The sequence below is a fragment of the Vombatus ursinus genome, unplaced genomic scaffold (genome assembly GCF_900497805.2).
Source record: "Vombatus ursinus unplaced genomic scaffold, bare-nosed wombat genome assembly UNPS02009205.1, whole genome shotgun sequence".
Classification (NCBI taxonomy): Eukaryota; Metazoa; Chordata; class Mammalia; order Diprotodontia; family Vombatidae; genus Vombatus; species Vombatus ursinus.
The window spans coordinates 54,699,244-54,717,476 of NW_020948983.1; the positions used below are offsets into that span (position 1 = coordinate 54,699,244).

Below are 18,233 nucleotides of genomic sequence, written 5' to 3' on the forward strand. Positions count from 1 at the left end.
AGCTGGATTCTGACAACACCTGGACCTGGAATACATGCCTGGCTAAGCACTTCACAAATATCCTCTCATTTGACCCTCATAACAACCTGGGAGATATGTGCTATTATTCTCCCCATTTTACAGTTAAGGAAACTGAGGCAGGCAAAGGGTAAATGACTTGCCCGGGATCACACAGCTAGTAAGTGTCTGAGGCTGGGTTTGAACTTGGGTCTTCCTGACTCTATCCACCGCACCAACCTAGCTGCCTCAGGGGAAGGTGAGCATAATTACACTGTACCCTACCTGAACTTTAGAAGACCCACAACCTAGGCCACAGGTTCTGAGGTGATGGACTGAAAGACTAATTGTACATTGTTCTACCTTTCCTACCATTTCAGTTCTTGGGTCAGTAGGAGCTGGCCAAAAGAGACACTGAGAGCACTTGACCATACCAGTGGCTCTCATTTATCATTCCCTCCTCTCCTCTCTGACCTTGGGGTCACTTTTTTTTCTTCTTGTCCACTCCTTTCTGCCATGTTCAAGTAGAAATCCTTTGTATTTTATATTTTTGAAATGCTTTTATATCCATTTAAACCTGAAATTCAATTTAAAAAGATTGTACCAGCCTTCTTTACCCCAGTGAATAATCAGAAGCATGAAGGGAAGCAGGGAATTGGGAAGCCAGAATGTTCCAGGAGCCTACTGGGAGGAGAATAAAGGAGAGAAAATGGGGTGTGATTTTTTGTAGTTTGTGGATAACAGCCAGGAAGGGGGCAGCCCAGGTTTGGGGTTGATGGATTCTCTGTTCTCCTGGACAGATGGGCAGGATGGCACTGCACTGGGCTTCCGGGGCTGGGCACGAGCAAGCTGTGAGATTACTGCTGGAGTATGAAGTTTCTGTGGATGACAAGGACAAGGTAGGCGGGCGTGAAGGGTTATGGTCTCTTACTCTGTATTTCTGAGCAAAAAAAAAAATGATCTCTTTGTGTCTTAATCTGAAACTCAGGGTTTTCACTCTGAATTTGTTCCACCAACTTGTAGCATTTAATTTACACCTTCCAAACTAAAGAGAACACTATCGTGCCTTAATAATAAGTTATGTAGACACATGGCAACAGACCCATAGGTACCTGGATTGACACAGACATAGACCCAGACAGGTCATGGACAAATGTAACTGCGGAGGGCCTGGGAGGTTTTGTCTTGACAAGGCAATATTTAGTGGGCATATGATAGCTGTCTTGAAGCATTTGAAGGCCTGCCGCCGTGTGGAAGAGCAGTTGATCTTGTTCATTTGGTTCCAGGGACAGAATAGGAGCAGTGAGCAGAAGTTACAGAGTCATAGCTGGGTTTGATGGAAGGAAAAACTTACTAACAGTTATAGCTATCTGCAGATGGAATAGGCTGCCTCTGGAGGTAGATTTCTCTTCACTAGAGGTCTTTGAGCAAAAACTAGCTGACCATTTGTCAGATATATTATAGAGAGATTTGTTATTCAGGTATGGGTTAGATTAGATGGCCTGAGATCTCTTCTTGGATTTTGTAACAGGCAAGTGCATGAAGGGATTGGTTATAAAGAATTCCTCAATGTTAGAGCTACGAAGCGTCTCAGAGCCACGGTCTGTTAACCTAGGATTTTGGAAATTTTTTTTTAATTTAATATTTTGATAAGTTATTTCAATGTATTTCAATCAGTTCCCTTTGTAATCCTATGTATTTAAAAACATTGTCCTGAGAAGGGGTCCATGACATCAAAAGGGTTAAGAACCCCTTAACTAATCCAACTCCCTCATTTTATAGATGAGAAAATGGAAATTCATGGTTAAGAATGGAGAAGCAACATGTTCAAAGTCATACAAAAAGTTTATGGAAGAGCGGGGATTAGAACCTTGATCTCCTAATGACACTTTAGTGCTTTTTCCATTACACTGTGGCGAAGCATAGTGGAAAGGCCAATAAGAGGATCTGAGTTTGAATTCTGCCTTTTCTTCTTACTACTGGAGTGATGTAGGGAAAATTACTTCCTGTCTCTGGGCCTCAGTTTACTCATCTGTAAAATGCAGGATCAGACTGAGTGATCTTAATGTCCCTTCCAGCTTTAAATCCTATGACTCTGTAAGTAAATCTACAGATTATATTCAGTCGTGTTCAACTCTTTGTGACCCCATTTGGAGTTTTCTTGGCAAAGATATTATAATAGTTTGCCATTTTTTTCTCCAGCTTACTTTACAGATTAGGAAACTGAGGCAAACAGGGTTAAGTGACTTGCCCAGGGTCACACAGCTAGTAAGTGTCTGAGGCCAGGTTTAAATACGGGAAGACGAGTCTTCCTGACTCCGTGCCCAGCACTGTGTCCACTGAGCTACCCAGCTGCCCCCAAATCTGTGGATAGCCGGACACATAATATGCATGTTCACCGGATTTAAGAGAAGTATTTGGCATTTGATAAAGTCTTTCATGATATTCTTGTGGAGTAAATAATTGCACTTGGATCTATAGCTACCCAAACAACTGAATCTAAAGGGATGAACAGAGCCATTATTACTCGCCTTCTGCCCTCTCTCTTGGCTTCCTATTAAAGTGCCAGGCATTAGTCCCTTAGAGTGATTATAGTCTATTCACCACTCAGGCCTTCACAAATCCCTCACTCCTCCCCTTCCCACGTCCCGCCCAGTGAATCATTTCACTTCTACAGCAGGTGCTCCTCAGTATGCCACTCTGCCCACCTCTCCCCATTTTTGTTTTCAATGGGACGGTGAGGCATGGATAAGTTGGGTTCTACGTCCCTGCTCTCATATCATTCCCCCTCTCCAAACCCATCCCTCCTCTGCATGTCCTTATTACTGCCATCTTTCTAGCTTATCGCTGCTTGACTTTTCACCTTCCCTCACCCCACATAGTCATTTGAATGGCCAAATCTTGTCATTTTTATGCCCACAATATTTCTCAAATTTGCTTCGTCTCAGCCCCCCACCCTAGCTCAGTCCTTCAGCACCTCTTTCCTGGACTTAAATTAGTCTCCTAATTGGTCTTCTTGCCTCATCCCTCTCCACTCCAATCCATCCTCCTCTGAGATGCTAAAGTGCTTTTCCTAAAGCTAGAGTATAACCTTGATACTCCCTGGTCATTCTCATCACAACCTAGTCAATAAGCAACAAAAATTCCCTATTGACTCTGGATCAAATACTGTTATCTTTATTTCATCCTTTTAAAAATATCTATTTTTGTGTAAGTTTTGTAGTGTGTATATTTAGTATAGTAATATATGTATATAATTTATAAATATGTGTACATATTGGTGCATGCTCAAATTTTATGCTAATAGGGTATACCATCCAAAAAGTTTGGAGACCCCTGATCTAGAGATTAAGCAATAGGACCAGTGTGTTAGTTACAGAGTCAAATTTTGCCTTAATATAAAGGGTTTTCAGTAAAATAGGCTGTCCTGAGAAAGTGTTCAAACTGAGGCTTGGAGGGGCAGCTAGGTGGCACAGTGGATAGAGCACTGGCCCTGAAGTCAGGAGGACCTGAGTTCAAATCTAGCCTTAGACCAAACACTTGACACTTACTAGCTGTGTGACTCTGAGCAAGTCACTTAACCCCAATTGCCTAAAAAATAAACAAACAAACAAACAAAAAAGCTGAGGCTTTGATAACCATCCCTGAGGTAGGCTGTACTCAGGCAGTGAGTTAACAAAAACTTATTTAACACCTGCTATGTTCTAGGTGCTGTGCTAAGCATCATCCCTGGGAGAGGAGATGCCTGCATTACATGGGAAATTGAACCACATGACTTCAAAATTCCATCCTGACCCTAAAATTGATATTCTGCAAGTCACAACTATAAAATTCTGTGGAAAAAAAAAGAAAAAAATTCTGTGATATTTAGGTTCGTGAACATGCAGATATAGGATTACACAGACCCATAGGCATGAATGTGTACAGATGCCTCAGCACATGGGCATGCAGGGGTGTCTGGGTATGTGATATGAGTACATAAATAAACATGTCTCTATGGAGCAGGAAGAAACACAGTCACAGGAAGAATGAAGAAAAAACCACAGTCTGCATCTTTCTTCTTCTCTCCCTGTAGTTTGGGATGAACGCACTGCTTCTCTCTGCCTGGTTTGGCCACCTAAGGATCCTACAGCTGCTAGTCAATTCAGGGGCCAAGATCAACTGTGAGGACAAGGTGAGACCACTGCCTAAATGTGGGGGCAGATGAAGCTGGACTACAGAGCTACCTGCCCCCAGCTGGAAACACGTGCTGGGAGTGAACTGAAGGGAGGCCTAGGAATGTAAGCAAGCAAGGTAATAAAGCAGGATCTCCACCCCTCACCACCAATGCTGTTTCCCCAACTAGCTTCTAGATTGAAGTCTATAAGGCTTAAGCAGGGCTATACTGGGGTCCTGGGATACAAACAGGGCCACAGCCTTGGGAAAAAGTGTTGGTGAGTACAATCTTCATGTGTATGTGGGGCAGGGGAGGAAGGGTGAGAGGGGATGGGAACCCAAGCGACACCTGTCCTCCTCCTCTCTTCTCTTCTCTCCTCCTCTCTCCTCTCCCCCTCTCTTTTCTCCCCTCCTCCCCTCTCTTCTCTCCCCTCCTCTCCTCTCCCCTCATCCCTCTCTTCTCCCCCTTCTCCTCTTTCTTCTTTTGCCTCCTTCCCTCCCATATCTCCTCCCCTCCCCTCTCTTCTGTCCCCCCCTTTCTTCTCTCCCCTCTTCCCCTTTCTTCTCTCTTCTCTCCCCTCTCCCCCTCTTCTCTTTCCCCTCTCTTCTCCCCCTCCCCTGTCTTTTCTCCTCCTTTCCCCCTCTATAGTCAGGGATTTACTCAAAGACCTAAACCACTGAAATTTTTGTTCCCTCCTTCCCCACAGGCCTCCTTACCTATGACCATATTCATATCATATTCATCTGCCAGAGACTCCCTGAAACCGTGCCCTTTCCTCATCCCTCTCTGTTGCTGCATGAACTTTGAGAAGCTCACTCCTGCTGTGATAGGCTGATATAAAAAGCACAGGGAGAAGGATGTTTTTAAGGAATACTTTGAGTCTGTTCAGCATTGCTGGAACTATAGTTGTATATATTCAGTAGACCTTTTGTGGGCTAGCCTTGGAACTATAGAAGCAGACTAAGGCCCCTCTTAACTCTCCTTCTTTCAGAAATATTTTTCCTGTCTTTTTTTTTTAAAGATTCATTAATTAATTTATTTTTAGTTTTCAACATTCACTTACAAAAGATTTTGAGTTTCAGATTTTCTCCGCATCTCGTCCCTCCCCCAACCCCAAGACAGCATGCATTCTGAGTATCCTTTCCCCTAATCTGCCCTCCCTTCTATCTCCCTGTCCCCCTTCTCTTATCCCCTTCCTCTTCTATTTTCCTGTAGGGCAGGATAAATCAGAAATGTTTTTTTAAAGTACTTAAAAAGAATATCAAGAGGGGGCAGCTAGGTGGCGTAGTGAATAGAGCACCTGCCATGGAGTCAGGAGGACCTGAGTTTAAATTGGACACTTGACACTTACTAGCTGTGTGACCCTAGGCAAGTCACTTAACCCCATTGCCTAGCAAAAAAAAACCAAACAAACAAACAAAGAACATCAAGGGAATTAATTTTTTAAAATGTGAAGGAAGGTAGCCTAGCCATGCCAGATCTCAAACTATATTATAAAGTGGTAATCATCAAAACTATTTGGCACTGGCTAAGAAATATAGTGGTGGATCACTGGAATAGATTAGGTACATGATACACAGTAATAAATGACCATAGCAATCTAGTATTTGATAAACCCAAAGACCCCCAGCTTCTGGGACAAGAACTCACTATTTGACAAAAACTTCTGAGAAAACTGTAAGACAGTATGGCTGAAACTAGGTAAGAACTACATCTTATACCTTATATGAAGATAAGATCAATATGGGTATATGATTTAGACATAAAGGGTGATACCATAAGCAAATTAGAGAGCAAAGAATAATTTACCTGTCAGATCTACGGAGAAGGGAAGAATTTTTTTTTTGTTTTTTTGTTTGTTTGTTTGTTTTTAGTGAGGCAATTGGGGTTAAGTGACTTGCCCAAGGTCATACAGCCAGTACATGTCAAGTGTTTGGTCTGAGGCTGGATTTGAACTCAGGTCCTCCTAACTTCAGGTCCAGTGCTCTATCCACTGCACCACCTAGCTGCCCCGAAGGGAAGAATTTTTGACCAAACAAGAGGTAGACAGCATTACGACATGCAAAATGGATAATTTTGATTATATTAACATTTTTGCACAAACAAAACCAATGTAACCAAGATTAGAAGGAAAGCAGAAAGCTGGGAAACAATTTTTACAGCAAATGTCTCTGATAAAGGCCTCATTCTCTTATAGAGAACTGAGTCAAATTTATAAGAATACAAGTCATTCCTGAATTAATAAAAGGATATGAACAGGCAATTTGAATAGTCATATGAAAAAATGTTCTAAATCACTATTGTTTAGAGAAATGCAAATTAAAACAACTCTGAGATACCCCCTTACACTTATCAGATTGGCTAATGTGACAGAAAAGGAAAATGATAAATATCAGAGGGATGTGGGAAAATTGGGACACTACTATGCATTATTGGTGGAGTTGAGAACTGATCCAGCCGGTCTGGAGAGCAATTTGGAACTATGCCCAAAGGACAATCAAATTGTACATACCTTTGATCCAGCAATACCACTACTAGGTTGGTATCCCAAAGAGATTTTTAAAAAAAGGAGGAAAGACCTACATATACAAAATATTTATACCAGCTCTTTTTGTGGTGGCAAAGAATTGGAAATTGAGGGGATGCCCATCAACTGGGGAATGGCTGAACAAGTTGTGGTATATGAATGTAATGGGATACTATTGTGCTATAAGAAATGATGAGCAGGTGGATTTCAGAAAAACCTGGAAAGATCTATGTGAACTGATGCAAGTGAAGTGAGCAGAACCAAGAGAACATTGTACGCAGTAACAGCAATTTTGTACAATGATCAACTATGAATAATAGCTATTCTCAGCAATACAATGATCCAAGACAATTCCAAAGGACTCATGATGAAAAATGCCATCCACATCCAGAGAATGAACTGATGGAGTCTGAATACAGATGGAAGCATATGATTTTTGCTTTCTTTATTTTTTGTGTGTGTTTTTTTTTCTTTTGGTCTAGTTTCTTCTTTCAGAATATGACTAATATGGAAATATGTCTTATATGATTGTACATATATAACACACATCTTATTGCTTACTGTCTTAGGGAGGGGAGAAGTGAGGGAGAGAGGAAGGGAGAAAATTTGGAAATCAAAGTTTAAAAAATTAATGTTAAAAACTGTCCCTATATGTAATCGGAAAAAATAAAATACTATTAAAAATAAAATATAAAGTATTTAAAGTTATCTTCATCTGAAACCTTTAGATTAATCTGAAAAATAAATTTTATCAGTCTTTCTTTAGCTATCAATTCAAAAACAGTGACCTGCACTGGAATCTTTCTACCTTACTCCCAGAGGAAGGACTCTCCAAAAGTGATTTGTATCAGACTAAGAGAAGGAAGAAGTCTGGTTACTTCATTTAATAGAAGTATTTCTTGAAATTTTAGACCAACTGGAAAGGAGAACTCTTAAAGGGAGTGGTCAGAGAGATTGAATAATTTTGGGAAAATGACAAGGGTATGCCAAATTAAGTCATTTGTTCTGTTTGATAAAGCAAAATGTTATCTGAATTTTTTTCCTTGGCTCTCTGTAAGCACAGTTTAGCTCAATGAGGAATTTTGTCTGTTGTTTGAACATATCCCAAATTGTAACTCCAGACAAACTTGAGTTAGAAGTTTTCAAAGTAATGGGGTAACTGCCCATCTTTGTTCCTTTCTAAGAAAAAATGCTTAGATTTCGAATCATCTAAAGTAATAAAATTGCTTCTAGCAGGCTCATGCCTAAAATTCAGAGTACAAAATTTTCTTCCACGGAACCGAGCCATCCTTTGTAACATCAGTTGCATGTACTTTGGGCTCCCAATTGCCACATTACTTCTGGACCCCAACTCATTTGTAAACAGGGGACTGAGTTACCAAGTCCAGACATTAAGTAACACAGGAAGTTAGGAAGTGGAAGTGAGGGGCATAGCCAGAGAAAGAATCATGATCACATTTACCTAGAAGAGAACGTGAGTGACCAGCAGTGAAGGGAGACTTGGGGATAGGGGCAGCATTGGCTGGGGGGAAAGGGCAATGGGGGTATTGAAGAACACACCTTTTTTCCTTTTGCAGAATGGTCTGAACATACTGCACTGTGCAGCTCAAAGGGGCCATGTACATGTGCTGGAGTTTATAATGGAAGATTTAGAGGATGTGTCCCTTGATCAAATTGATAAGGTAAAAGAACCTTTTGGCAACATTTTTCACTTTAGGAAAATGAAGGAGTTTGATTCTGAGAGGCTGGGCGAGGGGCACAGGCTTCTTGGAGTAGAGGTCTCCAACTCCCTTTCATTCTTTATGTAAGCATTTATTGAGAAGAAGGGAGGGAACATTATTAAATGCCTGCTGTGTGCCAGGCACTGTGCTAAGTGCTTTACAAATATTGTCTCATTGGAGTCTTACGGCTAGGTACTATTAACATAACTATTATTGTAGTAAGTATCTTAAATGTTAGCTATTATTATTATTGCTGTTTGTGTTCCTTTCTCGAAGAGGACTATGACATCAGGAAGGTGATGCCATGACCAGCAAGTGAATTGGTTTTAAGTGAGGAAGAGCTGTGCAAAGTCACTAGCCTCACTTTCTCCCCTGGAGCCAACTGAGTCCAGTGGCAAGATACAGACCAGGACAATTGGAGATGGCCCTGGATGCAGTGGGAGACCATGGTCTTTTTAAGCTAAGGTCTTTCCCAGGTCCCAGTTTGACTATGGGGCAGCTAAGTGGTGCAGTGGATAGAGTGCCTGACTTGGAGTCAGGAAGACCTGAGTTCAAGTCTGGCCTCAGATGCTTACTGACTGTGTGACCCTGGGCAAATCATTTAACCTCTGATTGCCTCAGTTTCTTCATCTGTAAAATGACCTGGAGAAGGAAATAGCAAAGCACTTTGGTATTCCTGCCAAGAAAACCTCAAATGGGATCATGAAGAGTCAGACACTACTTAATTACTAAAAAACAACAAATAAATGATTTGACTGGAACACCGAGTATATGAAGGGGGTCAGTGTAAAGCTAGAGAGGCATTTTGGACTGAGCCTGAAATGAGATGAGACACTCACAGGTCATTCAACAATTAACCAAATATTTACCTAGCCATAGCAGAAGAAGGATACTTGGCAAGATGTGCAACGAGAACTTCCAGGGTCGATTCCGATGAGCAAAGCACTGTTGCCTGAATTGCCTTTTGTGGCCCACTAGCCAAGCATCTGACTACACAGGGAGCTCCTCAGGGCTGTTTTGTACCAAGGAAGTGAATCCAGAAGCCTCAGCCATGATTTCCCTGAGTCAATCACGTCTCAAGGATAATTTCTATACCATTTAAGGAGAAATTTGCCTAACTCAGGTGGGGGGAGGGGTTAGGATATTGGTCCTAATACAAAACGAGTTGGAATCAGATCAGCTCATACATTCAATCAATCAATAAACATTTTTAAAGTGCCTACTATGGGCCAGGCGCTATGCTAAGAACTAAGAATACAAACAAAGGCAAAAGACTATCCCTGCCTTCAAGGAGCTCACAGTCTAATCGGAGAAGACAATACATAAAAATCTGAAAAGAGGGTGAGGGGAAGAACTAGGTGAGGGGCCTGATGCAGTCCAGAGAGGTGTGGCTGGGTGAGAAATGTGACGACTGCCCTGGATGCCCCCCATAAATGGAGGATGTAGGAGGAGCTCTCAGAAGTCCATTCTCCACCTTGTCCAATCAGAGGGAAAGAGGGACCCCAGGGGTATGGAGTACTGATGAGGTATGAGTCTCAGGGCTGATGTGATCTTGCTGGATGGTGAGTTTTTGGAGACCGGGATGAAGTCCAGGTGCAGCTGGGTGGGATCATGGAGAGTCTTGAATACCAGTCTGGGGATTTTTAGTTTTGTTTTTCTTTTGGACAATAGGGGAGCCATCAGTTTTCTCACCTGCAAAATGAAGGGGCTGAACTACCTGATCTCTGAGGGCATTTCCAGCTCTGACATTCCATGATTCCAAGGCATCAGATCAAATTGGTGCCCTGGAAAGATTAGCTCAGGAAGTGGTCCTTGGAGCTGGGAAAGCCTAAGAATAGAGAGATCAGTCAAAAAGCTGTTGTAATAGTCCTCTTTTGTGAGAAGTCCTCGTTCCCCTAAAGCTGTGAGGAAAGGATGGTGATGATGGTAACGATTCCTACTTAGACATGTTTGCAAAGCACTTTACATATATTATTGTATTTGATCACTGGGGAGAAGGAAAAGTCCAAATGGCAGATTTCCCCTTTTGTATGAGGGCTGGGGAGGGAGGTTATCTACCAGCTGCCCCTTCCTTTCCATTGGAGAGCCATAGAGAGGAGGCCATGGCATAAACAGGGCATGGCAACCAGCTTGGAGATCCAGCAGCTTCAAAAATCTCCCAATACTGCCAATGTCATGTGTGAAGGCCCAGGAATTAGTCAACGTTGCTTAATCAATGAAAGGAACTCTCCCAGACCAAACTGCTGCAAGTGTTATTTCCCCACTGACAGTATACTGCCTCAAGGGTCAGATTTGGGCTCTAGCATTTATTACTTGTATAGCCCTGGGCAAGTCACTTAATTTCTCTGTCCCTCAATATCCCCAACTGTAAAAATGAGGGAATTGGATTTGATGATGTTTAAGTTCCCTTTCACTTGTAAAGCTAGAGACCTATAATAAGTTACAGCTCACTACTTAACATTGAGGTAAGAGACAGAAAAGCTACAAAGAGCTGATAGAGGGATTTGGATACTTCAGCAGGCTGGGAGGTAGTCTCACGCACCTCAGCACATCCCTGAGGGTCTCACTGTGTCACAGCACACAATAACCCTCTGGGTATCGTGACTTTTCCCTAGGAACTCAAATAGCATTTTTTAAAATTAAATTTTATTTTTTTTCAATGAACAAAAATATTTTCTCCCCCTCCCTTTCCACTGGGGAGAAAAAACCCCAAACCTTTATAATATGCATAGTCGAGCAAAACAATTTCTTATGTTGGCCATGTCCAGATAATATGCAGGGCATTTTGTTTTACCACTCTAATATACTTATCTAGTAATATTATGTTGTAGTTATATCTTATTCATATTATAGAATATATCTCAAAGAGATTTTTAAAAAGGGAAAATAATTTATTTGTACAAAAATATTTATAGCAGCTCTTTTTGTGTGGCTAAGAACTGGAAATTGAGCAGATGCCTATCAATTGGGGAATGGCTGAATAAGTTATGACATGTGATTATAATAGAATATTATTGTGCTTATCCCCCTTCTTGATATAAAGTTTGTGGGGACAGGATCATGCTTTTTCCAAGCTTTCTATCTCCCATAGCCTGAATACAGGCTGGTACTTAATAAATGTTTATTGGTTTAAACTAAATTACAATAACTGGAGAAGGAAATGGCAAACCACTCCAGTATCTTTGCCAAGAAAACCCCAGGGACAGTATTGGTGTGCTGTGGTCCATGGGGTCACGAAGAGTCAGAGGGATTTGGATACTGAACAACAAATTATGATAATATAATATTTGTAATAATGGCCCTGAGTCATCAAGAGAAGGTTTAAATCATGTTCAAAATTCAGTTTGAGAAGGCAGGAAAGTATATATGATATGTTTTAGAAAGAATTCTGTCCTCAGAATGCTCCTTTAGATAGTTTTGTATTAATCCTCCATTACAGCCTTACTCTGATGCCTTATTGTTCAGTGGAGATACTCCTAGATTCTTGAAGCCTATCGACTCTAGCAGGTTCTACCAAGCTGGAAAGGGTTTGAGTGTTGTTTGTTCATTCCCTTTTCAGTTGTGTCCGACTCTTTGTGACCTCTTTCAGAGTTTTCTCTGAAAACTCCCATCTCGTTTTACAGATGAGGAAACAGGGGCATAAAGGGTGAAGTGACTTGCCCAGGGTCACACAGCCAGTAAGTGTCTGAGGCAGAATTTGAACTCAGATTTTTCTCACTCCAGGCCTGATACTCTATCCACCGGGCCACCCAGCTGCCTTAGGGTTTGAATATGGGTTGGTAAATGTACAAGCCGTATGTGTTTGTTGTTTGATGATCAGTCTAGCTAAATTTGAGGCAGTTTGTCATCAGAAGGGAAATAAATTTTTTTTGGCCACAGCAACTTGGAAATACTAATCTACTTAGATGTACATCATATGAGGTGTTGTGGTATATTTGTCAGTAGGGATTGGGGTGCTTACATTGATTAAAATCATGGATTCCTGATGTAATGAAGCACTGATATTTAAAGGGGTGAGTTTCAGTTAAAGGAAAAATTCACGAGTATGCAGCAGCTGAGTGCTGGATGAATGAGGTACGTTTGTACTAAGCATTTATTAACAGCAGTCCTTTAGAAGGGTGGAGTTGGCTGCCCTACTTCATGGAACTCTAGGGGTGACTCAAGACCTCTATGGTTGCTGCTGGGGCCCTTTTGCAGGGTCTACCCCCAAGGAAATCTGACGAGGGGTTGGCAGGGTGATGGAGGCTAGGGAGGAAGGGTTGGGTTGCACTGAAAATAACTGTATTTTTCTTCCTGAAATCAAAGCTGGATCGGACAGCTTTCCATCTGGCGGCTGAGCACGGGCAGCTTGACACTCTGGACTTCTTGATTGGCTTCGGCTGCGACCATGGCATCAAAGACAAGGTACGGAGAGCCGAACCTAGGATGGGGGAGGGGAGGATGGTGAATTCCTAGTCTCTAGATGGGCAGTTCTCAAAGTGTGACCCAGGGACCCCTTGGGATCCCTGAGACCCTTTCAGAGGCTCTTCAAGGTCAAAACTATTTTCATCATAAAATATTTTAATTTCTAATACATTAAATATTGACAGCTATAATCCATATAAACAAAAGCTCTTTGAGGGGTTCTCACTGATTCTTAAGAGTGTAAACAGATTCTGAGATGGAAACATTTGAGAGTGAATGCTCTGGAATCAATCAATCGATGAGCATTTATCAAGGGTCCACTATGTGCTAGGTATGTGCTAGATGCTAGAAATACAACACTGCCCTCAAGGAGCTTCCATTCTCTGGGAGATATTACATATATATATATATAATTATATATAATATAAATTATATGTAGATACAACATAGATACAAGATGATTTTTGCAGAGAAAGCACTATCAGGTGGAAGGGGAGATCAGAAATTTTTTTCATAAGGAAACAGACAAGTAAGACAGCTTTTAAAGTTTCATGTTAAATTTATTGTATACTTTTTATTTTGGTGAGGCAATTGGGTTTAAGTGACTTGCCCAGAGTCACACAGCTAGTGAGTGTTATGTGTCTGAGGCTGGATTTGAACTCAGGTTCTCCTGACTGCAGGGCTGGTGCTCTATTCACTACACCACCTAAATTTATTATTTACTTTAAGGAAAAGGAAACTGTACATAACAGAGATTCATGACTTCATGTGCAATCTTTCATGCCCCCCCATTCTACTTTGTGTATAGAAATGCTTATTTTATTTGGTATTTAAATTCAAAAAAAAATTTTTTTTAAAGAAAATGCCATATAAAAGATTGCCTTTGAGTTGTGTTTTGAAGGAAACTGGGGATTCCCAGGGACAGAGGAGAGAAGGGTGAACATTCCAGGTGCCAGGGACAACTAGTCCCTGCTGGAAGATTGGGGGGTCACATATATGTAACAGTAACAAGACCGGTTTGATAGATTACAGTTTAGAACACCATTACTCTCACCCTCACCTGGGGCCTCTGGTTCTAACTGTGCTCTGAAGGCATTGTAGTGTAGTGAGAGCAGGGGAACTAAGAGCTAGGGAATTCATTCTACAGTCAATGGATGTCAGGTCCTACTCAAAGTGCAAGTGTGCTTTTTTTTTTCTTGATAATTAATTTATTTTTAGTTTTCAACATTCACTTCCATAAGATTTTGAGTTTTAAATTTCCTCCCCTCCCACCGTTCCTCTCCCCTTAAGATTGTGTACAATCTGATATAGACTCTACTTAAACATTCATATTAAGCATATTTTCCCATTATTCATGATGTAAAGAACAATTAGAACTAATGGGAGGAACCATGAGAAAGAAGCAATAAAACAAAACAACAAAGGAAAAAGAGAGCAAATAGTATGCTTCCATCTGCATTCAGACTCCATAGTTTTTTCTCTGGATGTGGATAGCAGTTTCCTTCATGAGTCTTTTGGAGTTATCTTAGATCCTTGCATTGCTATGAAGAGCCAAGTCTACTGAAGTCAGTCATTGCACAGTGTGGCTGTTACTGTGTACAGTGTTCTCCTGGTTCTGCTCATTTCACTCAGCATCAGTTCTATATGTCTTTCAAGGTTTTTTTGAAGTCTGCCTGCTCATCATTTCTTATAGCACAATAGTATTCCATTCCATTACAACTTGTTCAGCCATTGCCCAATTGATGGGCATCCCCTCAATTTCTAATTCTTTGCCACCACAAAAAGAGTTCTATAAATATTTTTGTACATGTGGATCCTTTTCCCGTGTTTATGATCTCTTTGGGATACAGACCTAGAAGTGGTATTGCTGGATCAAAGGATATGCACAGTTTTATAGCCCTTTGGGCATAGTTTCAAATTGCTTTCCATAATGGTTGGATCATTTCACATCTCTACCAACAATGCATTAGTGTTCCAATTTTCCCACATCTTCTCCAACATTTATCATTGCCCTGTTTTGTCATTTTAGCCAATCTGATAGGTGTGATGTGGTACCTCAGAGTCATTTTGATCTGTATTTCTCTAATCAATAGCGATTTAGAACAATTTTTCGTATGACTATTGATAGCTTTAGTTTCTTCCTTTGAAAACTGCCTGTTCATATCCTTTGACCATTTATCAATTGGGGAATGACTTGTGTTCTTATAAATTGATTCAGTTCTCTATATATTTTAGAAATGAGGCCTTTATCAGAGACACTGGTTATAAAAATTCTTTCCCAGTTTTCTGCTTCCCTCCTAATCTTGGATGTATTGACTTTGTTTATGCAAAAACTTTTCAATTTAATGTAATCAAAATTATCTATTTTGCATTTAATATTGTTCTCTGTCTGTTCTTTGGTCATAAATTCTTCCCTTCTCCATAGATCTGAAAGGTAAACTATTCCTTGCTCTTCTAGTGTGCTTATAGTATCAGTCTTTATATCTGAATCCTGTACCCATTTCGACTTTATCTTGGTATAGGGTATAAAATGTTGGTCTATGCCCAGTTTCTGTCATACATTTTTCCAGTTTTCCCAGCAGTTTTTGTTAAATAGTGAGTTCTTATCCCAGAAGCTGGAGTCTTTGGATTTATCAAATAGTAAATTAGTATAGTCATTGACTATTGTGTCTTGTAGCCATTTCATCTGACTTTTGTTAGGGTACCCTCCATCTCCTCCCTTGTCCCCCTCCCCTATCTCTCATGCATCTTCATCCTTTCTCTCTATAGTGGGTTTTTATTACCTGCCTATAAAAATGCTTAGACCTCCCCAGTTGCAATGATCCACCATTCTATTTCTTAGCTAGTACCAAGTGGTTTTGATGATTGCTGCTTTATAATACAATTTAAGAGCTGGTATAGCTAGGCCACCTTCCCCTGCATTTCTTTTCATTAGTTCCCTTGATATTCTGGACTTTTTGTTCTTCCAGATGAATTTTGTTATTGTTTTTTCTAGCTCTATAAAATAATTTTTGGTAGTTTGATTGGTATGGGGCTGAATAAATAAATTAATTTAGGTAAAATTGTCATTTTTATTATATTAGCTCAGCCGACCCATGAGCAACTGATATTTTTCCAATTATGTAGATCTGACTTTATTTATGTGAAAAGTGTTTAGTAATTGTGTTCATATAGTTCCTGGTTTTGTTTTGGCAGATAGACTCTCAAATATTTTATAATGTCTACAGTAATTTTAAATGGAATTTCTCTATCTCTTGTTGCTGGGCTTGGTTAGTAATATATGGAAATGCCAATGATCTGTGTGGGTTTATTTTATATCCTGCAACTTTGCTAATAAATAAACTTTGTTTATTATTTCAAGTAATTTTTTACTTGATTCTCTAGGATTCTCTAAATATAGCATCCTATCATCTGCAGAGTGATAGCTTTGTTTCTTCTTTGCCTATTCTAATTCCTTCAATTTCTTTTTCTTCTTTAATTGCTATAGCTAATATTTCTAGCACAATATTGAATAACAGTGTAGATAACGGACATCCTTGTTTCACCCCCAGCAAGTGTGTTTCTTTAATACTTGGTCCCTCAAGATTCTTCAGAGTCTGGAGAGCATGCCCATGGGCAAAACCAGTCATGAGGCAAATTATTTCCATAAACAGTCTATATATTACTATATGTAAACCATTTAGCAAAAATGACATGTTACTGAAAAGTTTTGAACAACATTCTGTAAGTAATAATTAGTTTTTGAAGGGTTGCTAGATGGCACAGTGGGTAGAGCACTGGGCTTGGAATCAAGAAGACTCATCTTCATGAGTTCAAATCCAGCCACAGACACTTACTAGGTGTGTGACCCTAGGCAAGTCACTTCATTCTGTTTGCCTCAGTTTCCTCATCTGTAAAATGAACTGGAGAAAGAAGTGACAAACCATTCCTGTATCTTTGCCAAGAAAACCCCAATGTGGTTGTGAAGAGACAGACGTGACTGAAAACAACTGAGTAACAATAATTAGTTTTAGGTGCTTATTCAACAAGGGGATAAAATAGAGTAGAATGTAATGGAGAAAGTGCTGGGCATGGGTTCAAATTCTGCCTCTGACACTAGCTGCATAAACTTCTCTGTGTCTCAGTCTCTTTATCTTTAAAATGAGAATAATGATAACCTGAATTGTATTTGCCTCAGTGGTTGCTGGGATCAAATGAAAGTATAAATCAAAGTGCTTTACAAACCTTAGAATACTATATAAATGCCAATTATTACTATTATTGTTGTTAGCAGTAGCAGCCTCAGTAATATTAGTATGAATTAATCAATGGGGGATAAAAATCTAATATTATGTTTGTACTGATCGATCACCTGCCATGACTATAGAAATCAATGGGCAGGGTCAAGTTTTCATCATTAGATATAAGCTGTTCACAGTTACAATTTTTAGAGTGGGTAAGGACATTTAGGTTCATTAAGTCTAATCAGCTTATTTTTCACATGAGGAAACTGAGACCCAGAGAGGTGAAATCCCATTTAAGCACACACAGCTAGTTCATGGATGAAGTGGGACTAAAATCCCACCTCCTAGAGTTGTTGTTCAGTTATTTTCAGTTGTGTCCAACTGTTCATGACCTCATTTGGAGTTTTCTTAGCAAAGGTACTGGAGTGGTTTGCCATTTCCTTCTCCAGCCCATTTTACAGATGAGGAAATTGAGGCAAACAGAGTTAAGTGACTTAACCCAGGATCACACAGCTAGTAAGTGTCTGAGACTGGATTTGAACTCAAGAAGATGAGTCTTCCAGCCAGGTACTCTATCCACTATACCACCCAGCTCCTCTATCTCCCATAGTACTTCTCTTTAAAATTTTTTTATTGATATATTTTCTTTTTGCATCACCTTTTCCCAACCTGTTTCCGCTTCCCTCACGCAGAGAGCCATCCTTTATTTCAAAGAACAAAAGAAAGGAATGAAAAGGTGCTTCAGCAAAACTGATGAGCACATCAAAGCTGACATTTATATGTAGTATTTCAAATCCATAATCTCCTGCCTCTGCAAAGAAGTGGGAAGGGTGCATTCTCCTATCTCTTTTTTGGGGACCAACCGGGATCATTATAATTACGTGGTATTCGGCTTCATTTTGCTGTTGTTTTTATTGTCCTTTCTCTCTGACTTGGTGTAGTCTTTGTGTATATTGCTTTCTGCCAATGCTTTTCATATCTGGGGAAACCTTTTTGGAATGGGTGCATAGGAATCCCTGCCTGAAAGTAAGAGTGCTGGAGTTTGTCCAGACCCTCAGACATGAGAGGGGCCACATTCCCTCAGTCCATCAATGGACATTTATTTTCATTTGTTTTAACTTTACTTTTAAAAAAATTGTTTTCAGTTCCAAATTTTCTCCCTCTCTCTAGCTCTTCCATCATTCATCGAGAAGGCAAGTAATATA

At 40.2% G+C, this 18,233-nt stretch overlaps 1 protein-coding gene across 1 annotated transcript in view; it reads left to right on the forward strand.

Annotated features, from left to right (window-relative positions):
* The first annotated feature begins 854 nt into the window (after positions 1 to 854).
* The window catches only part of ANKDD1A (ankyrin repeat and death domain containing 1A), a 47,146-nt gene continuing 29,767 nt past the window's right edge, over positions 855 to 18,233 (forward strand). Inside the window, exons 1-4 of the mRNA XM_027851671.1 lie at positions 855 to 896; positions 4,073 to 4,171; positions 8,258 to 8,362; positions 12,707 to 12,805. Coding sequence (XP_027707472.1) covers positions 4,079 to 4,171; positions 8,258 to 8,362; positions 12,707 to 12,805 — 297 coding nt within the window. The 5' untranslated portion in view covers positions 855 to 896; positions 4,073 to 4,078. The remainder of the gene's footprint in view (positions 897 to 4,072; positions 4,172 to 8,257; positions 8,363 to 12,706; positions 12,806 to 18,233) is intronic.